The sequence below is a fragment of the Pseudomassariella vexata genome (genome assembly GCF_002105095.1).
Source record: "Pseudomassariella vexata strain CBS 129021 chromosome Unknown BCR38scaffold_7, whole genome shotgun sequence".
NCBI lineage: Eukaryota > Fungi > Ascomycota > Sordariomycetes > Amphisphaeriales > Pseudomassariaceae > Pseudomassariella > Pseudomassariella vexata.
Genome location: NW_024467962.1, coordinates 134,358 through 154,236, shown reverse-complemented (window position 1 = coordinate 154,236; position 19,879 = coordinate 134,358). Strand labels below are relative to the sequence as shown.

Sequence of the window (19,879 nt, the reverse complement as noted above, 5' to 3'; positions counted from 1 at the left end):
CAATTTGAGGGCAAGCTAGAAAGCGGACCTCCATATTCGGTCCCGCATCTCACCAACATTGAGCCGTCACTTTGTTGTCCCTGGCCCGCTTCACCCCTCCCCCTCCTTAGCCAAACCACAACCCACCATCATGAGCGACACCGACAGCCAAAGCCCGGCTGATTCGCAAGTGGAAGATATCGCCAACCTCGTCGCATGGCGCGCATCTATTAATTCCCTCAAGGTCGATATTGTCGGTGACTTTGCTGGCAAGGAGCTCTTCGCAGTCCACGGCGAGTCCCTCGTCGCCCACTGCACCAGCCAGGCAAACGTCGACTATCAAGGTGAGTGCAGCACTCCTGGCGGCCGTACCTTGCCACCTGAATTGACAGCACATCTGCACTCGACCAAATGCTTACCATACGCGCACAGATGGATTCCAGCTTCTTCACGCAGTGTATGCGGTTGAAACATTCCTCAGCAAGCTGAAGGAGCGCGGGTGCAACTTTCACGTCCTCTGGTTCGATGGGCATAAGAGCCTGACCGTTCCCCAAGGCGTGCTGCCCCAAAATGAGCACAAGTACTATCTGACACGTGCTGTGTTGATCGAACATCTTCGTTCTCATCAGGCTGGTCCCGACGCAGCTTCAGAAGATGGCGTTGAGGACGCCGCATCGCAGATGAGTTTCTGCTTCCCTGCTCTCGACAGTGAAGAATTCCGCGCGTACACCAAACAGAATGCGCTGCATTTCGTCATGTGCCTGGATGGTGTGGCGTCCGGCCAGGAGGAATACACGGCTCTGCTGTACCTACTGGCGCAAGCTCGGTACAACCTTGCTTTCATGAACACCATCGAGTTTCGAAGCTCCAAGGTACGTTTTTCGAAAAAGAAAAAAAAGAAAAAAAAATTTCCGTGGCCAGCGGCTGGCTGCTTTGTGGATGTCTCGAGATGGTTCCTTCATCCTGCTGCACAGAAGGAATGATGGAACCGCCTCTGCAGGCTCTGCGCATTGCAGGTTGTCTCATTGCCTAATTCCACTCGTGGCTGTCATGAAGCGAACACATGCTGACTGATCCTAGGCCTATGCTTCTGTCACCACCCCCTCCGGATCCATGGATGACATCGAGGCTGAAGAGCCCGAGTCAGAACCTGAGCGAGACTTTGGTTGCCTAGAAATCTATGAGAAGTTGGGCGAAATCCAAGGACCGACCGAAGAACTTAGCCGCGCTGATGTGGCAGTTGTTGTGTGTTCCGCAATACTTTCCAACACGAAAGACCGCACTCATTATCCCCGATTTGTCACTGCGCTTCTGGTACATCTCACCCTGCTTGAGCATACAGACATTACCCAGAGATCGTATGCTATTGGAAACAAGGCAGACGAAACGCTGGATGGCTTCTTGATGAAGTTCTCTGTCGTCGCTGCCCGCCTCCTTGGCCAATGGCCTTCAAGCCAGGAAGGACGCTCTGTGGGTGCCGTTTTTGACTTGATCGATGGTCGCCTCTTCCTTCAAGTATTGAGCTCTCTGGAATCTCTTCAGCTGCCAGCTGAGAGCAGTATCCTGGATATAGTCGAGACGCGTGTCAAGCTGGTCAGTAGTTTGACAGGTGTGCAACTTCCACCCATTCCCAAGGCTAGTGGCGGTGGGAAGCACTCGGGTTCCAAGGCTCCCGCACAAACGGCAGGCCGCTCAACGGTTTTGCCTTTTAGCCACCCTGTTATGGACAAACACCTCCAAGAGGTCAAATTGGCGATAGATCCAGCGTCTGAGCCCGACAGCAACCGTTCCAAGATCTTCCAGGAGTTGACCCATTGGCACAATGCCAAGAAACCCATTGACCCCAAACGCTCCATCATCAAGAAGCCACTGGATTTCCGCGCCGCCAGGAGAAACCAGTGGTTTATGCGTGATACTATCGCCTATTCGGCTAGTTTGACGAACGCCTCAGGCAAGAACATCGAGCCTGAAATCATTGTCGTCGAGAGAGGTGTGCCCCAGAAGAAGGCGGCAGAGACTACGTCCAACGCTGCGCAGGCCGGCAAGAAGCAACCGAAACAAGCCCAACCTAATAAACCAGTGAAAGGCGGCAAGCAGGCCCCCAAGGGTGGGAAGCAAGCTGCCCTCGAGACTGCCATGGCTCGACAGGCTGAAAAGCAGGGAGTCAAGTCGCAGGCCGCCGTGACTAGTTGGGAAGGACGTTGCCGTGAATTCCAAAAGGAGCGCTCTCCTTTGACACGTTTTCTGAAGGTCAGGAAGTATCTGGCTAGTCTATCCCGGCCTGACATGGACGCAGTTGGCGGCGAAGTTTTGCTGTATGCATGCGATGCACTGGGCAGTATCCGGGGATCGATGAAGAACCCTGGGGACACGACAGGTATGTCGAGATTTGCTCCCTTGGACCGGCTCTCATGGCTTCATTGCGCTTCCACTGTAACAACGTATGCCTGCGTCAAGTACTCGTTTACGCGCTAACACCTCCTACAGGTTTGAGCACTCTCGCATTGCTGTGGTCCGCCGTGCAAGATATGCAGCATCTGAAGCTCACCACAGAGACCCAAGCCCATTTGGAGAAGCTCGCTCAAGCTGTCCGTCTCCCACTCAGTCTTGGCACCGAGGTCCCCCGGCCACTCATCCACGCCGGTCACCGACTTCCCTTCAACACCGAGATCAGCAAGCCTGCCACTCACCCTAAGCTGCCTGTGAACCCCCTGGGATTTCAACTGGAGCACTGCGGTCCTTACCTGGAGCGGAGCTTTAACTCGGCCGACGATCCCCGTGTTCCTTTCCAGCCTGATGAGTGGCAACGCAAGGTTCTCGATTCTATCGATGCTGACAATAGCTTGTTCGTTGTTGCGCCAACATCAGCCGGAAAAACGTTCATTTCGTTCTACGCCATGAAGAAGGTCTTGCAGGCAAATGACGATGATGTTGTGGTCTACGTCGCACCAACCAAGGCCTTGGTCAACCAAGTGGCGGCCGAAATCCAAGCTCGATTCACCAAGTCGTATGGTCATCAGGATGGAAAATCTGTCTGGGCCATCCATACGCGCGACTACCGCATCAACAACCCCTCAGGCTGTCAGGTTCTCGTAACGGTCCCCGCCATTCTTCAGATCATGCTCTTGGCCCCCTCAAATGCGCAAAAGGCAAACTCCTGGTCCCACCGGGTCAAGCGAATCATCTTCGATGAAGTCCACTGTATCGGACAGGCAGAAGATGGCATCATTTGGGAACAGCTGCTTTTGCTCTCACCTTGCCCTATCATTGCGCTGTCGGCTACTGTGGGCAACCCGGTAGAGTTCTACGAATGGCTCGCAAGTACCCAGCAAAGAAAGGGGTTCAAGATGGACATGGTGGTACACACCGCTCGTTACTCCGAACTGCGAAAATACTTTTACCTTCCGCCTGCGACAGCCGAGTTTAAGCCGCACGCGCCCGTTGAGGTTCTCCCCATTCCCGGGTTGGACACCCATAACGGCGATGTGGAACGGTTCGCTTTCGTCAACCCCATCGGCGGCATTTCAAACACGTGAGTATAAAGCTCCTAGCTAGCCCCCGTCATTATATGCGCTATGGGTACTAATTAAGCTCGTAGACATCGTGAAACCTTGACTGATGTGAGCCTGGAGTCCCGAGATTGTCTTCAGCTCTGGGCAGCCATGTGCAAGCATGCGACAGCGTCCCATCCAGTCAATCCAGCCTTGGCACCCGAGAAACAGCTTCCCAGTCTGTTGAAGAAATCGGATGTCCTTGGCTGGGAGAAAAAGCTCAAAGACCATCTGCACAAATGGATGGTCGATCCTGATTCACCTTTCCCACTCGTTCAGAAGGAGTTGCAGCCAAAACTTCCAAGCGAACTGGGAGACCCGAAGAACAAGAGCATGCTGACGAGCCGTGCAAAGCCTGAAACTCGAGACCCATCAATCTTATCGTTGCTGTCCGACTTGAGAACGCAAGGCGCATTGCCGGTGCTCATCTTCAATTATGATCGAGTTGGTTGCGAGTCGGCCATGCTCAGTGTGCTCGAGCTGCTGCAGGAAGCAGAGCAAAAATACCGAGATACGAGCAAGGAGTGGGCCAAGAAGATGGTTGCGTACGAAGATTGGAAGAAAAGCAAGACCAAGATGAAGAAGGTCGTCGGAAAAGTGGGAAAGAGCAAGGATCAAGATGCATCTGCTACGACCAAGGCCGATCTGGCCCGAGAAGAAGCAAACCAGGAAGCCAATCCCTGGGCCAGTTTCGACCCGGAAGCACCACTCCCAGAGTTCAGCTTCGCCAACACCACCAAGATCTCCAAGGAGGAATTGGAACAGAGAATCCATTCTCTTCGTTACTCTCACATTCCACAACATTTCGTAGACGCCCTGCGCAGAGGTGTTGGCGTGCATCATGCTGGTATGAATCGTCAATACCGTCAAGTGTGAGTCTTTCCTGCCTCCTCGAGCCGGAATGCGTAACAGGGCCTGTTGCTAACTTGAAATAGCGTCGAAATGCTGTTCCGAAAAGGGTTTCTCACTGCAGTTGTTGCCACAGGTACGCTTGCTTTGGGTATCAACATGCCTTGTAAAACGGTCGCGTTCCTTGGAGATTCCGTCTTCTTGACTTCCCTGAACTACCGACAAGCCTCTGGTCGTGCCGGTCGTCGTGGTTTCGACGTCCTCGGAAACGTGGTCTTCCACAACATCAAGCCGAACCGAGCCATGGAGATCATGTCTTCGCGTCTGCCGGATCTCAAAGGACAGTTCCCGTCCTCTGTCACGCTCATGCTTCGACTCTTCGGCTTGCTCCATGGCACCAACAACTCGGAGTTCGCCATCAAGGCAGTAGAGTCTTTGCTTACCCAAACCCGTCTTTTCCTCGGTGGCCCCTCTTCCCAATTGACTGTCAAGCATCATCTGCGCTTCTCGATCGAGTACCTGCGACGCCAGCAGCTGCTGTCCGCAGAAGGTGTTCCATTGAACTTCGCAGGTATGGTGGGACACTTGTACTTTACGGAGAACTCGGTCTTTGCCTTCCATTCTCTTTTGAAGTCTGGCTACCTTCACGAGCTATGCGCAAAGATCAACCAACAACCCAAGGAGGTCCTTCAAAGTCTTGTCCTTGTTCTTTGCCATCTGTTCTCTCGCATCAGCTGTCCTAGATACAAGGACCAGAAGTGGGTTGACACGGTTGTCCACAAGTCACCGTCTCTCGTCATGCTCCCAGCTCTCCCGGAGAAGGCAGAGCGCATTCTGAGGGGCCACAACCAGGAGACACTGGAGATTTTCGAGTCTTACGTCCGTACTTACGTCGAGCAGCACCTTCTGGAGACGCCCGACAACAAGCTTCCTTTCACAAATCACACGGTTGCACCCAAGGAACCCATTGACCTGGACGGGACTGGCATCACCGCCGCGCCCAAGACCACATCGAGGTCTCCCTTCGCCGCCCTCTCTGGCCTTGGTGACGAATTCAAGTCAGTTCAGGATCTCTGCGAGACCGTACGTGCCGGCGTATTCCTCGAGGAGGCGGCCGTCCCTTACATCCCTATCTACCCCGACGATACCAACGGTGTGCCCTTCAATGCATACATCTACGACTTCTTTAAGCATGGCGACATGACAGCGCTGGTACGCGATAACGGAATCAAGGGAGGTGATGTCTGGTTCCTTCTTAAGGACTTCTCGTTGGTTCTGGCCACCATCACGGCCAGTCTCGAGAACATCCTGAGACCTGATTCCGATGGCGATGACGCAGCCATGGTCGACATCCAAGATGCGGGTGACATTATCGAGGAAGGCTCCGGCGAAGTCGACGACGATATCAAGGAAGAGTCCCTCCCGGGTAAGATGAACGGATTGAAAGTTGAGGACAAGACGGCAGCCGTAAAGCCCAAGGGTAAGAAGAAGAAGGTAGTCGACGACTGGATGGACGCCGAGATTTCGGATGACGCCACGCCCGAGTCAGATGGCGAGGAGTCTGACTGGGAAACTAACTCGGCTACTGGTGCTACTGGAAAGGTGGGAGTGGGTTCGGAGCAGAGTTTGACGAATGTTCACAAGGCGTTCAAGCTCCTCAGGGAGGAGTATGATGAGAAGTTCAGGAAGGTGTGGTCTTAGATGCTGGGCAACTTTGGTTGTTGCTGTTACCTGGTGCAGATGAGGAAAGGTAGACGGTGTCATTGTGGGTGGAGCATGAGATCCATAAGAGGGGTAGGAAAGGGGTAGGAAAAAGGGTAGAGAGAAAAGAGGGTGCTATTCTCATAGACCTGTTGGGCATAGAAATACTGGGTTGATATAGATTTGAGGGCATGGAAACGATAATGCCATTGTGTAGACTTGAGAAAATGAACATAGACTTGTCAACATCAAATTTGTGTTGCTGTGCATACTGCCTGTCAATGTGACATGAGCTTCTCGGCTGCAGAGAAACTTCCAGGTCCCATTGGGAAAACAACGAGACAAAAGGTATGAAGTCAAACCGGCCCTTGTTGCTGTTTCACAGGATCAGGTACTCGCATCTTGAACATGGCGTAAGTGTGGATGGGGGAAAATACCCTTGATCAGAAGGACAATTCTCAACGTAGGGACACCACGGGCAAACTCTAGGAAACAAGACCGAGTGCAATAGTCATGTAGATGGAAATGCATGGCATCTTGCCGCATGCGGTGGCTTGAGGAGGTAATTAATTAGAGGCCGTCAATCACCAAGCCCCGACCGAAAAGCAACTACGAGAATCTATTGTTCAATATCTTGGGGGCGAAGGGGTAGCCGGACCTACGTGCAGAGGGAGTTCCACGATCACACAAGCCGCTGTGAAATAAGCACATGCAAACGGGGCAGCGCGACAGGAACAAACATGTCAATACGTTGTGTGGTAGCGGGAAACATAATTCTGGTTCCTGTCTTGGTGCTGTTGCTCCGCATTGTAGGCAACTCGAACATTCAAATGTCCACTTGCTTTCGAGGTTGAACTCTTGAGACTCTCCGAAACATAAAGATGTGACAGGAGATTCCACGATCCCGCGTCCTGCACTCTTCAACTCCATTACGCAATTTCAAATGATGTATATGTGAGTAGAGACTTTACTGGGCATCCTTGGAGCCCGACTATAGACGGGGAGACAATGTTTACTGTACTCTAATACAGCTCCCGAATCCGGCGGCCGCGAGTCGAACACCCTGTGGCAAGGTCAGTTGTAGTGGATCGGGAACTTTAACAATATGGCGTGGCATACAGTCACACAGAGTCATCGTGGACCCATCGTAGTGGATTATGCAATACCCGCCGCCGCAGGATTTACAGCGGCGCTGGGTGTGCGCGATGCAATCTAAGCACTGATTAAATGTCAGTCGGAAGGGGTTCTATGTATTGCCATGGTGGAGGCGGATACACGAACGTTGTTCTCGCATTCCCAGCAGCTTCGTGTAATCTTGCGGGTCTGGATACCGTTTACGTCAGCGCGTACTCTTCACGAAACTGGTGTGAGGTCTTGGGTTGGTCAGGACGGGGTCTCGCCGCATACAATTGGGGATGAATCAAGCCGTCCACACACAAACCAGGTTGATGATGGGGCCCACTCGCTCATCCCTGCATGGCCAGCTCGTGAACCGGCCCGGGTTGATTGGGGCAGTAGCGGCAACGGCGGCGGATCATGTGAAGGTGAAGGAAATATTGTGAATCCGTATCGTGCTTCCCGGCTTGGGGTTCCTCGCATGTATGCTAGACATGAAACGGGCTGTGCACTTCATACAGTGATCATTCCGTACCTTGGCTTTGTACTGCTCGAGTACTTCGAGGTTCGAGAGCCCATGGGCCTCGGCATCGACAATGTGCACGTGACTGTTGAGTTCAGAGGACGAAGGGACCTGGTAGCATGCCTCGCACCACCATTGCTCGCAGCTGAAGCAGTAGCGGTCACGAATGCAGTCCCAGCATCGGGGTACAAATCGTGGCTTTTCAGCGTCTGCTGCTCCTGAGCTTGCCGAGTTGGGAATCGACGCCGCTTTGACGTTCGAAGAATGCAATGGCACAGGTGCTAGCAGAGGCAGCTCCTCCGTCGCAGAGTCTCCGTAGACGGTAAAACCCTCAGGAGCAGAACCACAGGTAGCGCATCCAGACATGGCGAAAGTCGCTACGTTCCAGAGTTGCGGGTTCGTGACACCAGGGACCGGGGAAACTGGGACGCGACCGTAGGCAGCTGAGTTGGCATGCCTTGGGCCAGTGCAGAGAACCGCATCAAAACAAATGGCGTCGCGGCACTCCAACAGGATCTTGGCCCAGCCGTGGGCAATAGGGCTGGAAATGATGCGACCCCTCTTCTCGTACCAATCGTCCTGTTCGGTGCATAAACCCGCGTAAAGCGTATTTGAAGACTTGCGATTCCAGTTGATGCCGATTTCCGAGCTGCGCACCGAAGGTGTCGATGCTGCGGACGGAGTCCGGGTCGATGCCAATGCAGAAGCCGGCATGTCTCGCTTCCCGAACACATAAAGACCTCTCAGCTTGGGTGACCCGTCGGGCCTTGTCCTGCGGCAGGCATAGCTCAGTGACTGCATCAACTTGCGCTCGTTCAAATTCTTGGCCTCGCGGATCGAGAGGATGCGGACATTGTAGCTTGGATCGACGAGAATGTCGTGTACAAGCTCGGCCGTTACCGACAATCCATCAAGGACCAGCGTGTGTACATCCTTCAGGATACCTCCTCTCTGTAGATTGTGGGCTATGCCCCTCAAGGGACCCGAGTAGAAGTCATCTTCAGTCAGGTTCTCATCCAGCTGTACATTGCGCCAGGTTTCGCCGCCGTTGTCGATCGGAGCGATGTTAAATTGTGCGGTTTTGACGCAAGTGAGGTCGAGATGTCGAAAGACGCCGGGGGTCTTGAGGAAGAGTTTACGGAACTGCTTGGAAGTCGCTGCGATGGATAGGAGCGCGGAGGGAGGCAGGTAGGGGACGGTTTGTTGGAGGACAAGCGTGTTAGACAAGAGGTCTAGGAGATTCAACTCGGATGACTCGGATAGATCGCGCGTGTGCTCCTGAATATCCCCTGATGCCATTACATGCAGAGACGGGCTGTTTTAGTAAAAGCGCAAGTAGACAGTCGTCGGACAGTCGGACAGTCGGACGATTGTTAGTAAGCGGCCTCGACGGCGAGGCGACCGGGGTGGAGTCGGAATCCGGAGAGGTTGGATCGGAGTTGGGAATATTGGGGAATCGAAGGCGCAAGCGAAGGGCTGCTGGAACTGCTCTGGTTCAACTAGAAATACGCAAACCAGATGCTCAAAACGATGGTATGCGATGAGTTGCTTGCATGTTATAATTTTAACAAGACCGAGCGGTGTTGGGGTTTTGTCCAAATTGCGTGTTGAGCTGACCACCTCCCTCCTTCGGAGGTAGATACATTGGCTGTCAAAAGAGAGCTCTCGGCCCACTGGGGTCTGGAGCTATGCACAACTATGCGGTGAGGGCACCCCTGCCTCGCAGCTGCGGCTGTTTTCAACGTGCTGGATGTTTCTTCTTCGAGAGTCCTAGAACAACAAGATCGCTGCACTGTTGAGTATGTTTGGGTGCTTTAAGTGTTCAAAGTCTTGGAAGTCTTGGCCCTACTGCCGGAGCTCACCTTGAAGCGGTAGTCATACAAAGCTAGGCCCAAGCGGTAGCAAGTGCCTGAGCAACGTTTACTTTCCGTTCATCTGAAGTCATGATCTCCATCTTTGGTACATCGCAATGCTGGACGAGTTGTGTGTTGGACTTGGCAAGTTGGGACAGGGTAGCGTGGGGGGTATTGTAGGATGGAGTATCTATCGTCTCAGAACTAATAAGAACTTGCAATACTTGGGATGTCCTGGCCCATAGCATTATTAACCTAGACCTTGGCATTACTTTGCACGACTTGGCAGTTAATGTCCAGCTTTAGCCACATCAGGCGCATTCGGCAGCGGAAATTGATGATTTGAGCATGTCGTGAAAGTGGCTCCGACCATCGTGCCGTGTGTTGCAGTGCCATCAATATGTGCCTGCTTTATCGCCGCTGTCCTCGAAGTGGCAGGTTCGAAGTCGAGGTCGGAGGAGTAATCGGGAATCCATCGTTAATAGTCAGGCGAGGTCATGAAGCTCCATTGCCCGGTCGCGGCATGACCGAAACAGCCCATGCTGCTAAGGAGCATCTGGCGGAGCATGTAAGATAGTATATGGCGGATAGCTACCAGCAGTAAATCTAAGGGAAACATTCAACGAAGGGCTATACCTGTTGGATTCCGAACGGGGGCTGTAATGGTACTACAAAGGACTAATCCCAAGTTGGCCCCGGGGGGTCACTAAATACTACAATCCGTGCTTGCCATGCCTCCTACCCCTCCATACCCGAGGCCACAGCTTCGCACAGTACCAACTAAATTCGTTAATTGCTGTGAAATGCCAAATGCATGAGCTTTTTGCAAAGACGCGGTCAGAAGACCGGAGATAAGCCGGCCGACCACTTTTCTGGAATCACGAAGAACAAATGAGGCTGACCGATCTTCTGTCGATGACGATGATCTTTTCCCGCTCGTGGCCCTCATAATCCTCGCATGCAAGGCCGTCAGCAGCAAGCAAAAGTCGGCAAAGATCATCTTCACGAATCCACACTTGTAGCGAGTACTGTCCCCATTTCTCACCCAACCTCGCCATGCGATTCGCGTCTGTCCCGTCGCTGATCCACTGTGACTTCCTTCGCGTCAACTAAAACCAAAGATACAAACCTTGGCAGGTGCTCTCATGAGGACCTTGAACACAAGTCCAACACGCGTCGCGATTATATCTCCTAATCCTCGTCCTCGTCGCACACACACTCCTTCCATACACTCTTTCAGTCAAGATGCCTGCGGCTTCGCTCAAGTGGTCGGCCGCTTTCAGTGTCGCCCCCGAAGCATTCAAGCGGAAAGATCTTAGAGGCGACAAGATCATCCTCCCCCAATCTGCTCTCGAACAGCTCCTCGCAGCCTCAGCATCGACAGCGACCACACCCTCGACCTTTACTTCGTACGATCCTTCCAACCCATACCTAGGTCCAACAAACAGCCCTCGACATTCCTTCCTTGCCGACATCCACCAGCCCCTGCCCAACCCGCTCATGTTTCGACTCGTCAACAAGGCAAATGGGAATGTGGTCCATGCAGGTATTCGAGAGTTCTCAGCTGCCGAGGGCCGCATCGAACTAAGCCCGTACTTGCTGGAGGCTTTGGGGCTTGAAACGCCCCCCATTCCCGATGCATCTCAGGGAAATATAGCAGAAGAAGGGGCCGAGGCCGCCGATGAGCCGGCGCTGCCGGAAATCACTGTCCACGCGAAACAACTCCCGAAAGGCGTCTATGTTCGACTCCGACCCTGTGAAGCTGGCTATGACCCCGACGACTGGAAGCCTCTCCTCGAACGACAACTGCGCGAAAGCTTCACGACTCTGTCCAACGGTGCCATCCTGTCGGTTCGCGGAGTCAAGGGCGAGATGTTCCGCTTCTTGATTGACAAATTCGAGCCCGAGGAGGACGGAATATGCGTTGTGGATACCGACCTCGAGGTCGACATTGAAGCGCTCGATGAAGAGCAGGCAAGGGAGACAATGAGGCAAATTATGGAGAAGGCCAAGCGAGCTCCCGGCACACCTGATGGAAGCTCGATTGGCCACGAAATCAACATTTGGAAGGCAGTTGAAGGCCAGGTGCTTCCAGGAGACTATGTGGACTACGAGCTGCCCTCTTGGAGTCGATCCCGGCCCTTGGAGATCGAGCTGAGCGGACTCAATGATGAGTACGGCGTTGATCTCTTCGTAAGCCCTCAGTCGGCGCGGCAAAGAGCATCACCACGAGAGACGGAGCATGTTTTCGGCGTCTATACGGCTACCTCGAATGGATCCAAGAAACTGACGATCCAGCCCTCGAATGTCGAACTGGAGGGGGCAGAGGCCATGTTTATTTCCGTCCACGGCTATCTAGCCCCGGGGGCAAAGTCCAACGCGGCTGTGATACCTTTCAAACTGCGAGTGAAGTCGGTAGTCGAAGGCTCCGCCCCGTCGACCCCTATGGATGCAGACGCATCCCAAGAAACTTCGGCAGACGAGGAAGAGTGCAAAAACTGTCATCAAATGGTTCCGAGGCATACCATGGCTCTCCACGAGAACTACTGTCGACGCAACAATATCGCATGTCCGCAATGCGACAATGTCTTCCAGAAGAACTCGGAGGAGTGGGCACAACACTGGCACTGTCCTCACGATGCTGCGTACGGTTCTTCGGACCTTACCAAGGTCAAACATGACGACATCTACCACACAGAGCGACAATGCCCGATGTGCCCCTTTGAAACCAATTCCATGGCAGATTTGGCCCGTCATCGTACCACCCTATGCCCAGGCAAGATCATTCTGTGTCGATTTTGCCACCTCGAAGTTCCGCAAGAAGGCGACCCCTTTAATCCCTCGGCAGAAACTATTGTCTCGGGCCTCACAGAACACGAAGTGGCGGACGGTGCACGCACAACTGACTGCCATCTCTGCAGCAAGATTGTCCGACTTCGGGACATGGAGACGCACCTAAAGCATCACGAGTTTGACAAAGCCCATCGCCCAAAGCCTCCGATTTGCCGGAACGCCAACTGCGGGCGCACGTTGCACGGCGTGGGAAGGAACGGGCAAACTGGGGCTGGCACGCACATGGGACAGGGCCCCGGTAATGATCTAGGGCTGTGCTCGCTCTGCTTTGCACCTCTGTACGTACAGATGCACGATGCAACGGGTAATGCTCTGCGGCGCAGGATTGAGAGGAGATACCTGACGCAGATGATGATGGGATGCAAAAAGAAGTCGTGTGCGAACCGGTGGTGCAGGACCGGCAGGGCTAACCTCGGTCTCGACGCCAAGCCGACGAGCTCGACTGCCTTGTTGCCTTTGGTCAAGCCGCTGACGGAGTCGGTCAGACAACTGGATGAACCCATGTTTTTCTGTGTTGATGAGGCCAGCCAGCGAAGACGAAAGGTGGCCGAGATCCTTATGGACGAGACGTCCAACGCATGGGATCTTGAGTGGTGTGTTGCTGCCTGCGAGGCAGAGGGAGGGAATTTGGCCAAAGCCCACGAGTGGCTGGGCAACTGGGCTCCGACCAGAGGTTAAGAATATGTATGCTTGATGGAATTCAGACGGAGGTGCATTGAAGGCGTTGGAAAGGTTGGTATCATACGTGACATAATTCCCGAGAAAGGGCACGAGTCGCAATAGAAGGAAAGCATAGAATCGACAGAGAGACTTATAGGGGGGCGGGGGCTGGGACGAGCATTAGTCTGGAAAGGGTGGCATATCACAACCAGGATGCATATACACTGATACCCATTGCTTTTAGATTTCGAACCAGCACGATTGTTGGGGGATTTATAGATTTTTCTAAATGAATGGACGTTGATACGATGACTGACAGATAAGGTTGGGGAAGGAGAATGTGTGCAACATGAACGTGGTTGGGCTTCTTCAACGTCTCGACATCTCCAGCGTCCTACTCCGTCCTGCTCAGTTCTTCTCCGTCCTACTCGTTCGATCTCCGAGCGACCGTCTCATGTGCCGAGTCGTTGGTGCTTAGTGAGACTGGAGCTTAGGTTAGTCGTCATTGTCCTTGGCCGTCATGGTGGTTTTGGGCATCGGTTTGGACTTACGCAGCAAGAGCAAGACTTGCTGTAGAAGTTGTTAGTCGAGCTGGCTCTGCAGAGAATGTGAGGATTGGGAAGCTTACCAGTCGTTGCAGGAGCAAGACTTGCATCCGCATTCAGCGCCCATTTTGATGGTTTTGGTTGGGGTGGTTTGGGTGGTTTGGGTGGTGGTTTGGTTTAAAGCTTGGTATTGATGTTGATGATGTTGAAGGCTGTGATTCTAGGAAATACATTTCAGAGAGAGCTGGGGAAAGGAAGGGGATTAAATAGGCAGGCGTTCGTTCGCCTCGTGCCGATTTTCATCCCATTCCCTCATGACATCCATCCCGAGTTCCCAACCCATCACCTCCATCCCAAGTTCCCAACCCACCACGTCCATCACATCCCACATTTGCATGCACACTAGATTACATGGCGCCGAATTGAATCAGTCTCGAGTCGCCCCGATTCCAAACCAAGCCGGCGGGCGGGCGGCACGCGCGGGTAACACAGCTATCTCCTCGCCTACCCAGACTCGTCTGTCAATCAAGCATGTCAGAGCATCCGTCTCATCACACATATTTCCAACCACCAACAGGCTTCGGACAGCTGGTCTCCTATACTTCCCGCGTCTTTATCGACATCTGATAGGTTGAAGCTGACCCCCATTTATCACACATAACATCAGCATGACCAGAGCGAGATAAGGTGGATCCGTATCCCTGGAAGCCTAGAGACTTCAACTTGCTACCTCTCTACGATGATAGCAAGGACTGGTTTCGGGTAAGGATTGAGCGAAGGCAAACTAGTGGAGACTAATGCGAATTCTGGCCCCACGCCGAACCGACCGGCCCCGGAGGAAGAGGGGCCCACTATCTCGGCGCTATGGTGGGCGCTAGGTAACTACTACGGACGTTCAATGGTTCGTTCCAAGTTTCAAAATACCGCACTAATGGAGCCGAAGTAGACGATTGAGTTCAAGATCGCCGCGCTGGCCTGACTCGCCGAAGAGCATCTGACACCAATCCATTGTAACATTGCTTCCCACCCTATTGGAAGGCGGGATGGCCACTTTCCGACAGTCTGGCCAGATTTCCCACTTTGGGTAGCCCGGGTAGCTTGGCTGCGTGTTGGTGCGGGTGGAGAGACAGAGTTGGTGTGTGGGATGGCGGTAATTTGGGAAGCTAGAACATGCAAATACAACCGTTCAGAGCTTCAAGCTTCGAGCCGTATGCGGTGGCAATGTGCGAATTCACCGGACATTCCAGCGGGGTGGTCTCATTTTACATAAGGATGTTGCAGCAGCCAGTGTCCAGGGTATTCGGGTCGGGGAGTGGCGAGGTTTCGGTAGGTGAGAATGGTAAAGTATTACGTCGGTTATCGAAGGGGGAAGAGAAAGCATGACGAGGCTTGGTGGACTCTTCGGGTTTAGGGGAGAGCCGGAGGGGCTGCATTGCACGTGTATTACCGGTTTGTTGGCAATGGAGAGGCGAGGCTGACGCAGAAAAAAAGAAAAGTGGGTGTTCGAGAAATTGGCGGTTTCTGCGGCGGTGATCAAATCAGGGGGCAGATTTCTCCGTTACCCCGCGATTTGGCACCCCACCACAGGAACTATCTTCAGCATTCATTGGGGCCATTTTTAACCAGTATGTACTCAATTAGCCTGAAAATCTCTGCATCATGTTTTTTGTTGCGCGGATTCGAGTAGCACGTATACTAAGGGTACCTGTTCTCTGTTGATGACCCTGGCTGGATGTCGTCTTATCGCTATGCCTGCTCTTCGCGTTGTTTTACGTAGGTTGGTCTTGTGAGGCTCTATCTATAAGGTGCTCTTGCTCCACTAGCTGCACTAGCAACTGTGGCGCCCGATCCCACAGCGGCGAGCCCTACGTGCGGCAATGCGGTGGGGCAATGGACTTGATCAACTTCGAACTAGGTCCAAATCTTAGCGTTACCTCCCAGTCCCAGGCTGCGTAGACACTATTATTTCGCAAACCAGCAAGATTAGCCTCGATTTCCGGTGTGTTCTGGTTCAGAGCGTGCCAGACGTGTTCTACTGGGTTCAAATCCAGAGAGTGCGTAACAATTCGATCGTCCATGTACTGTGCAATTCTGACCAGTCTCTGGTGAGGCCAGATTTGTGATTTTTCGGATTGTCTTGCATGCAGGGATCCATAGCCTCTCATAGAAGTGGAGTATAGCTTGCTCGAGGACATCGTAACAAGACCGTGACGACGTGCCGCCCCTTGGTGCTTTCCGAGACCGGCCTCGTCATCACAAACCCACATCATTAACCAGAATATGATAGAAATCAGGTCCTCTCGGGAGCGTTCAGAGCCGTAGTGGATCACCCAAATGCCTGGCTTATCCAGTGAATTCTGGTCGTATATTCGTCGGAAAATTGGCACCTTATTAGCTCTATTTGCATGGCGGTACGGGTGAATGTCTTCGCAAATTCAAGCCTCTGCCTCCCTTCCTCCTCGTTCAATAGTACCGCACTCTTTCTTCAAGTAGTGACGGCTAAGGATCCTCTTCACGGCCTCAGGGCTGGTGGTGGGCTCCAGCGCCATGCCAGTGTGGTGTAGCTAGCCCTAGGGTGGAAGTGCGCCAGTAGGCATATTCGGCGCTTATATCGCTCATTTGCCTTGAATCTGCCACATCGCCACGTACCATAATATGTGATTGCGATGGAGTTATAGGTCTTGAAATGTCCCGGTCGAGCGGTCCCGCATCTGCTATGGCTACGTGGTTTAGGTCGGTTATGGCGGCAGTAATAATGCCTGCTCTGGCTGGTGGTGTGAACTCGCCATTGGGCCTTCGAATTCTGGACAATTCGGTGCCAAAGGCGCGTGATTCGGCCGTAGTTTGGTAGCCCGGTGTGTGGTTGAAGTTAGTAGGAGGTTGTGTTGTTTCGATTTTTCAACTGGGATGTGGGACACCACGGAGAAAATTGGCCAATTAGTGTAGCAGAAAACCGAATTTGTCACCAAGGTTTCTGATTAGGCATTTACGGTCTGTTCTGGACCACTCGTAATACCTGTGATGTATTACCAAGTCCACTAGCCTGTGGATAACCACACCAGAACATCACATAAACAGCCTAACTTCTGTCACGGTGAGCACAATTGAAGAGTCAAAACACTCTAATGCACTGTGTTGACTTAACGATTCTCGACAAGGAAAGAAAGAGAAACTAAAACAGGCTGGCTCACATCTGAGGATCTTCAATCCCGCCTTCAGATGGCCAGTGCTCCTACAGGTCCACAGCTAGTGAGTTTCGTGGCATCGTGACACCGGCCGTCACAACTTCCTTGATGTGTATTTTGCTGATTTCCAACCTATCACAAAATCTATACCCTGATATACAGCATTTTAAATAAGACTTTTCTGCAGTAATGTAATTTTCTCGAGGTACGAAATGTCTTATTCTTAGCGTTAGCTTACTCGCATAAAATATATACTTTCTTATATGTATAAGTTAGAGAACCTATAGCCACTTATAGTATCTCCCTATAAGTATAGCTAATGTCAAGCCGCACTAGGGCTGTAATCCTAGCCACTGCGCTATTATATTGTATATTTACTTCTTAAAAAAAGATTAATCCCAAATCCCTGACTTTGGTATTTGGAACCACTTATCAAACGTCGTTCGGACCCTTGTCGGTCAGTTACGTGACATACGTCACATTGCCCTCTGCTTTAACAAATCTCGTCCACAAGACTTTGCTCTAGAGATCTTGCCTCTAGCCAGGGTTACCCTAATAGTAAATCCCTGTAAAGACGCAGTCAACCTTCCCAAGTGCGGGGACTCGAACCGTTGTCCTCTAGAGATCTTGCCTGTAGCCAGGATTATCCTAGATAAGTAGATCCCTGTAACGACGCAGTCAACTTACCCAACCGTTATCCTCTAAGAGGCGGGTGTTCACCAGCTAGCGCACCCATACCTGACTTGGGTATTATGTCACGGCGCGCTAGCGGTTGCAATCCTAGTCGCTGCGCTATCTGTAACGGGGATACCACACGTCTCACAATATAATAGTCAGGTAGTGCAAAGGGTAGCTAGAAGTAGGCCAGTGTATGGGTGCGTATATTGCAAGACTGATTCTTGAAGAATCTAAACTAGGTGCGAGCGTCTCGAGTTCTCCTCTTAAGCTGGGCGGTTCCGGGGTTTTACCGGATCGGGGCGAATCCCTCCCGACTCAGCTTGTCAGCTGAGACCGGCCCGCCACAACGGCTCTTTCCTTACACTATCATGCTCGATGTCTGCTTCTCAAAAAGAGGCCAATACCACAAGCCCTGAATTTGATATTTGCAACCAATCAATAGTCTGTTCGGACCGTTTTCGGTCAGTCACGTGACATTTGTCACGGCAAAGATACTATACTTAATACCATATTACACGCTGTGAATAAGAGTCTAGTATTTATAAAAGCGGCGTATAAGTGTTAGGCAACCTTGGTGGGCTTTGCTAAGACCACCAAGGTTACCACGTGACTTAGCCCTTTGGGACTAAGTCCTGTGAAGGTCAACCCTCGCAGACTCACTACAACCAGGTGACTTACAGCTGGAACACCTGCCATGGCAGTGTCAGATGGGAAGCCAATCATAACCCTTGTAGGAGCCCCGCCAAGCGTGGACGACTTAGTCGCGCTCCCTCAAACCTAAGTTGTGATCTTCTTTCCTTCGCTTCTTAGAGTAGAATCTTCGTCGATAGCACCTAATCGAAGTCTCTACCAATGCGATGCAACCCAGGTCGTGACAAGTCCAACCTTTGTGCTCCATAGGACTAGATAGAATGTCATGCTTTTACAACCTCACAAATCTTTGACCACCTTTGCGTGTAACATATATCATAATACATAGTCTTAGGGCTCTATTACGAACCGTTATGTAACGGGGGTACACGCGTCTCAAGGATCATAGTTAGGTAGATAAATCAAAGTCTTATAATAAGACATTGATGTCTTAAAATGTATTAGCTCCGTTTGTTTCCTATAATTCTACTAGTAAGGTGATTATTGGGAGAGAAAAGTGCATTTTCCCTATATAGCTCAGGACACACAGGTACGTACCTTTTCCTACCGGCCTAATTCGTACCGCTCTCGAAACTTTCGCTCACCCCAAGTCTAGTCAGTCCGCTTAGGCTCGGCTCAGTTCCAAGTCACCCTTTATCATCACGTTGGTAGCGGTAGTTTTTTCGCAGCAGCTACGATGCGCCGTGAGATATCCATTTTTACGTCACGCGTGTCTTTCCATCCCCTCCCCCCTCCCCAACACACACAATGGGTGCGCTGGGGAAGTTCGGCAAACCACATACTAAGACGACTATCTTTTATGGTGACGAGGCTGAGAATATATATATACCCAGGCCGAAGTAACCCGCACCTTCTTTTCAACTAATCCATTGTTTTTTGCGCTTCTCTACCTACGGTATGTGTTACTTAGTAGTCGCCTCCATCTGATATTCCCTTTTCATATCTATAGAGCATCTGAGATTAGATACTTGCTAGAGAAGATCCAACATATTACACAGAAGTTTGTTTGGTACATAAACAAGTAATTCCTCACTTTGCTAGGCACCGATCCAGGCTTTTAAACTAGTTCCTTTTCTACGAGCCTAATATCCTCGAGAAGCTCACCACCAAAACCGTACCCCCGCTCCCAGCATTTTCGCCTAATAGTATCACAGATGTGAGCGTCCTCCGGGAAATCCTCAATCGCAAAACGAGATCTAACCTTCTCATCCAACCATCCTCGCCACCGATAAGGTCTGAGAAAGCTTTATCGCTGGCCATAATGGAGTAGATAGTCGATCCGAGCGCAAAGATATCTATCTTCGCATTAGCCTCGAATTCATCATCTCGAGGGCAGAAGTATCTACACGGCTCGCCACTCCAGCCCGCCCATATGACCTTGCCATCCTCTAACAAATAACTTGCTTGAAAGTGGCGAGCTTGAGTTGAAATTTTTCATCAACGAGGATATTCGTTAGTTATATGTCGCAATAAATTACCCTCTTCGAATAGACATGATAGGCCGCTTCCGTCAGCTCGAGACACCAAGATCCCCGCTTCTACAGAGAAGATGTCGGCTAATCCGACTTGGTCAGATACTCATATATTGTCCCACATGCTGCACGCTTAAAGATACAGTCCATTATTTGTAAATCCTTTAAGAGCGATTATTCGTAGGTGCTAGCCAATAATGCTGACGATCTTATGTTCATGGTCGAGGCGACGTATAATAACACCGGGCTGGAGAGGATATTTG

The 19,879-nt window shown here is 51.8% G+C and overlaps 2 protein-coding genes across 2 annotated transcripts; one reads left to right on the top strand and one right to left on the bottom strand.

The window, feature by feature from the left end:
* Positions 1-54: 54 nt before the first annotated feature.
* On the top strand, positions 55-6,327 carry BCR38DRAFT_433323 (uncharacterized protein). The gene is made up of 6 exons (XM_040860241.1): positions 55-323; positions 412-851; positions 1,060-2,356; positions 2,467-3,511; positions 3,578-4,402; positions 4,466-6,327. Exons 1-6 carry the CDS (start codon positions 131-133, stop codon positions 6,078-6,080), a joined length of 5,415 nt encoding a protein of 1,804 aa, XP_040715279.1. The 5' UTR covers positions 55-130; the 3' UTR covers positions 6,081-6,327.
* Positions 6,328-7,102: 775 nt separating this feature from the next.
* Positions 7,103-9,018, bottom strand: BCR38DRAFT_457708 (uncharacterized protein; the record flags this gene model as incomplete). Its single annotated transcript, XM_040862067.1, has 4 exons — positions 7,103-7,143; positions 7,200-7,299; positions 7,362-7,403; positions 7,801-9,018. The coding sequence occupies 4 exons, from the start codon at positions 9,016-9,018 to the stop codon at positions 7,103-7,105; spliced, it is 1,401 nt and encodes a 466-aa protein (XP_040715278.1).
* Between the last annotated feature and the right edge of the window lie 10,861 nt (positions 9,019-19,879).

Excerpts from the sequence above, each read along its gene's own strand:
- BCR38DRAFT_433323 (XM_040860241.1), top strand. The coding sequence starts at position 131 with ATGAGCGACACCGACAGCCAAAGCCCGGCTGATTCGCAAGTGGAAGAT. Across the intron at positions 324-411 it reads GGCAAACGTCGACTATCAAG|ATGGATTCCAGCTTCTTCAC; the intron begins GTGAGTGCAGCA and ends ATACGCGCACAG. Across the intron at positions 4,403-4,465 it reads AATCGTCAATACCGTCAAGT|CGTCGAAATGCTGTTCCGAA; the intron begins GTGAGTCTTTCC and ends AACTTGAAATAG.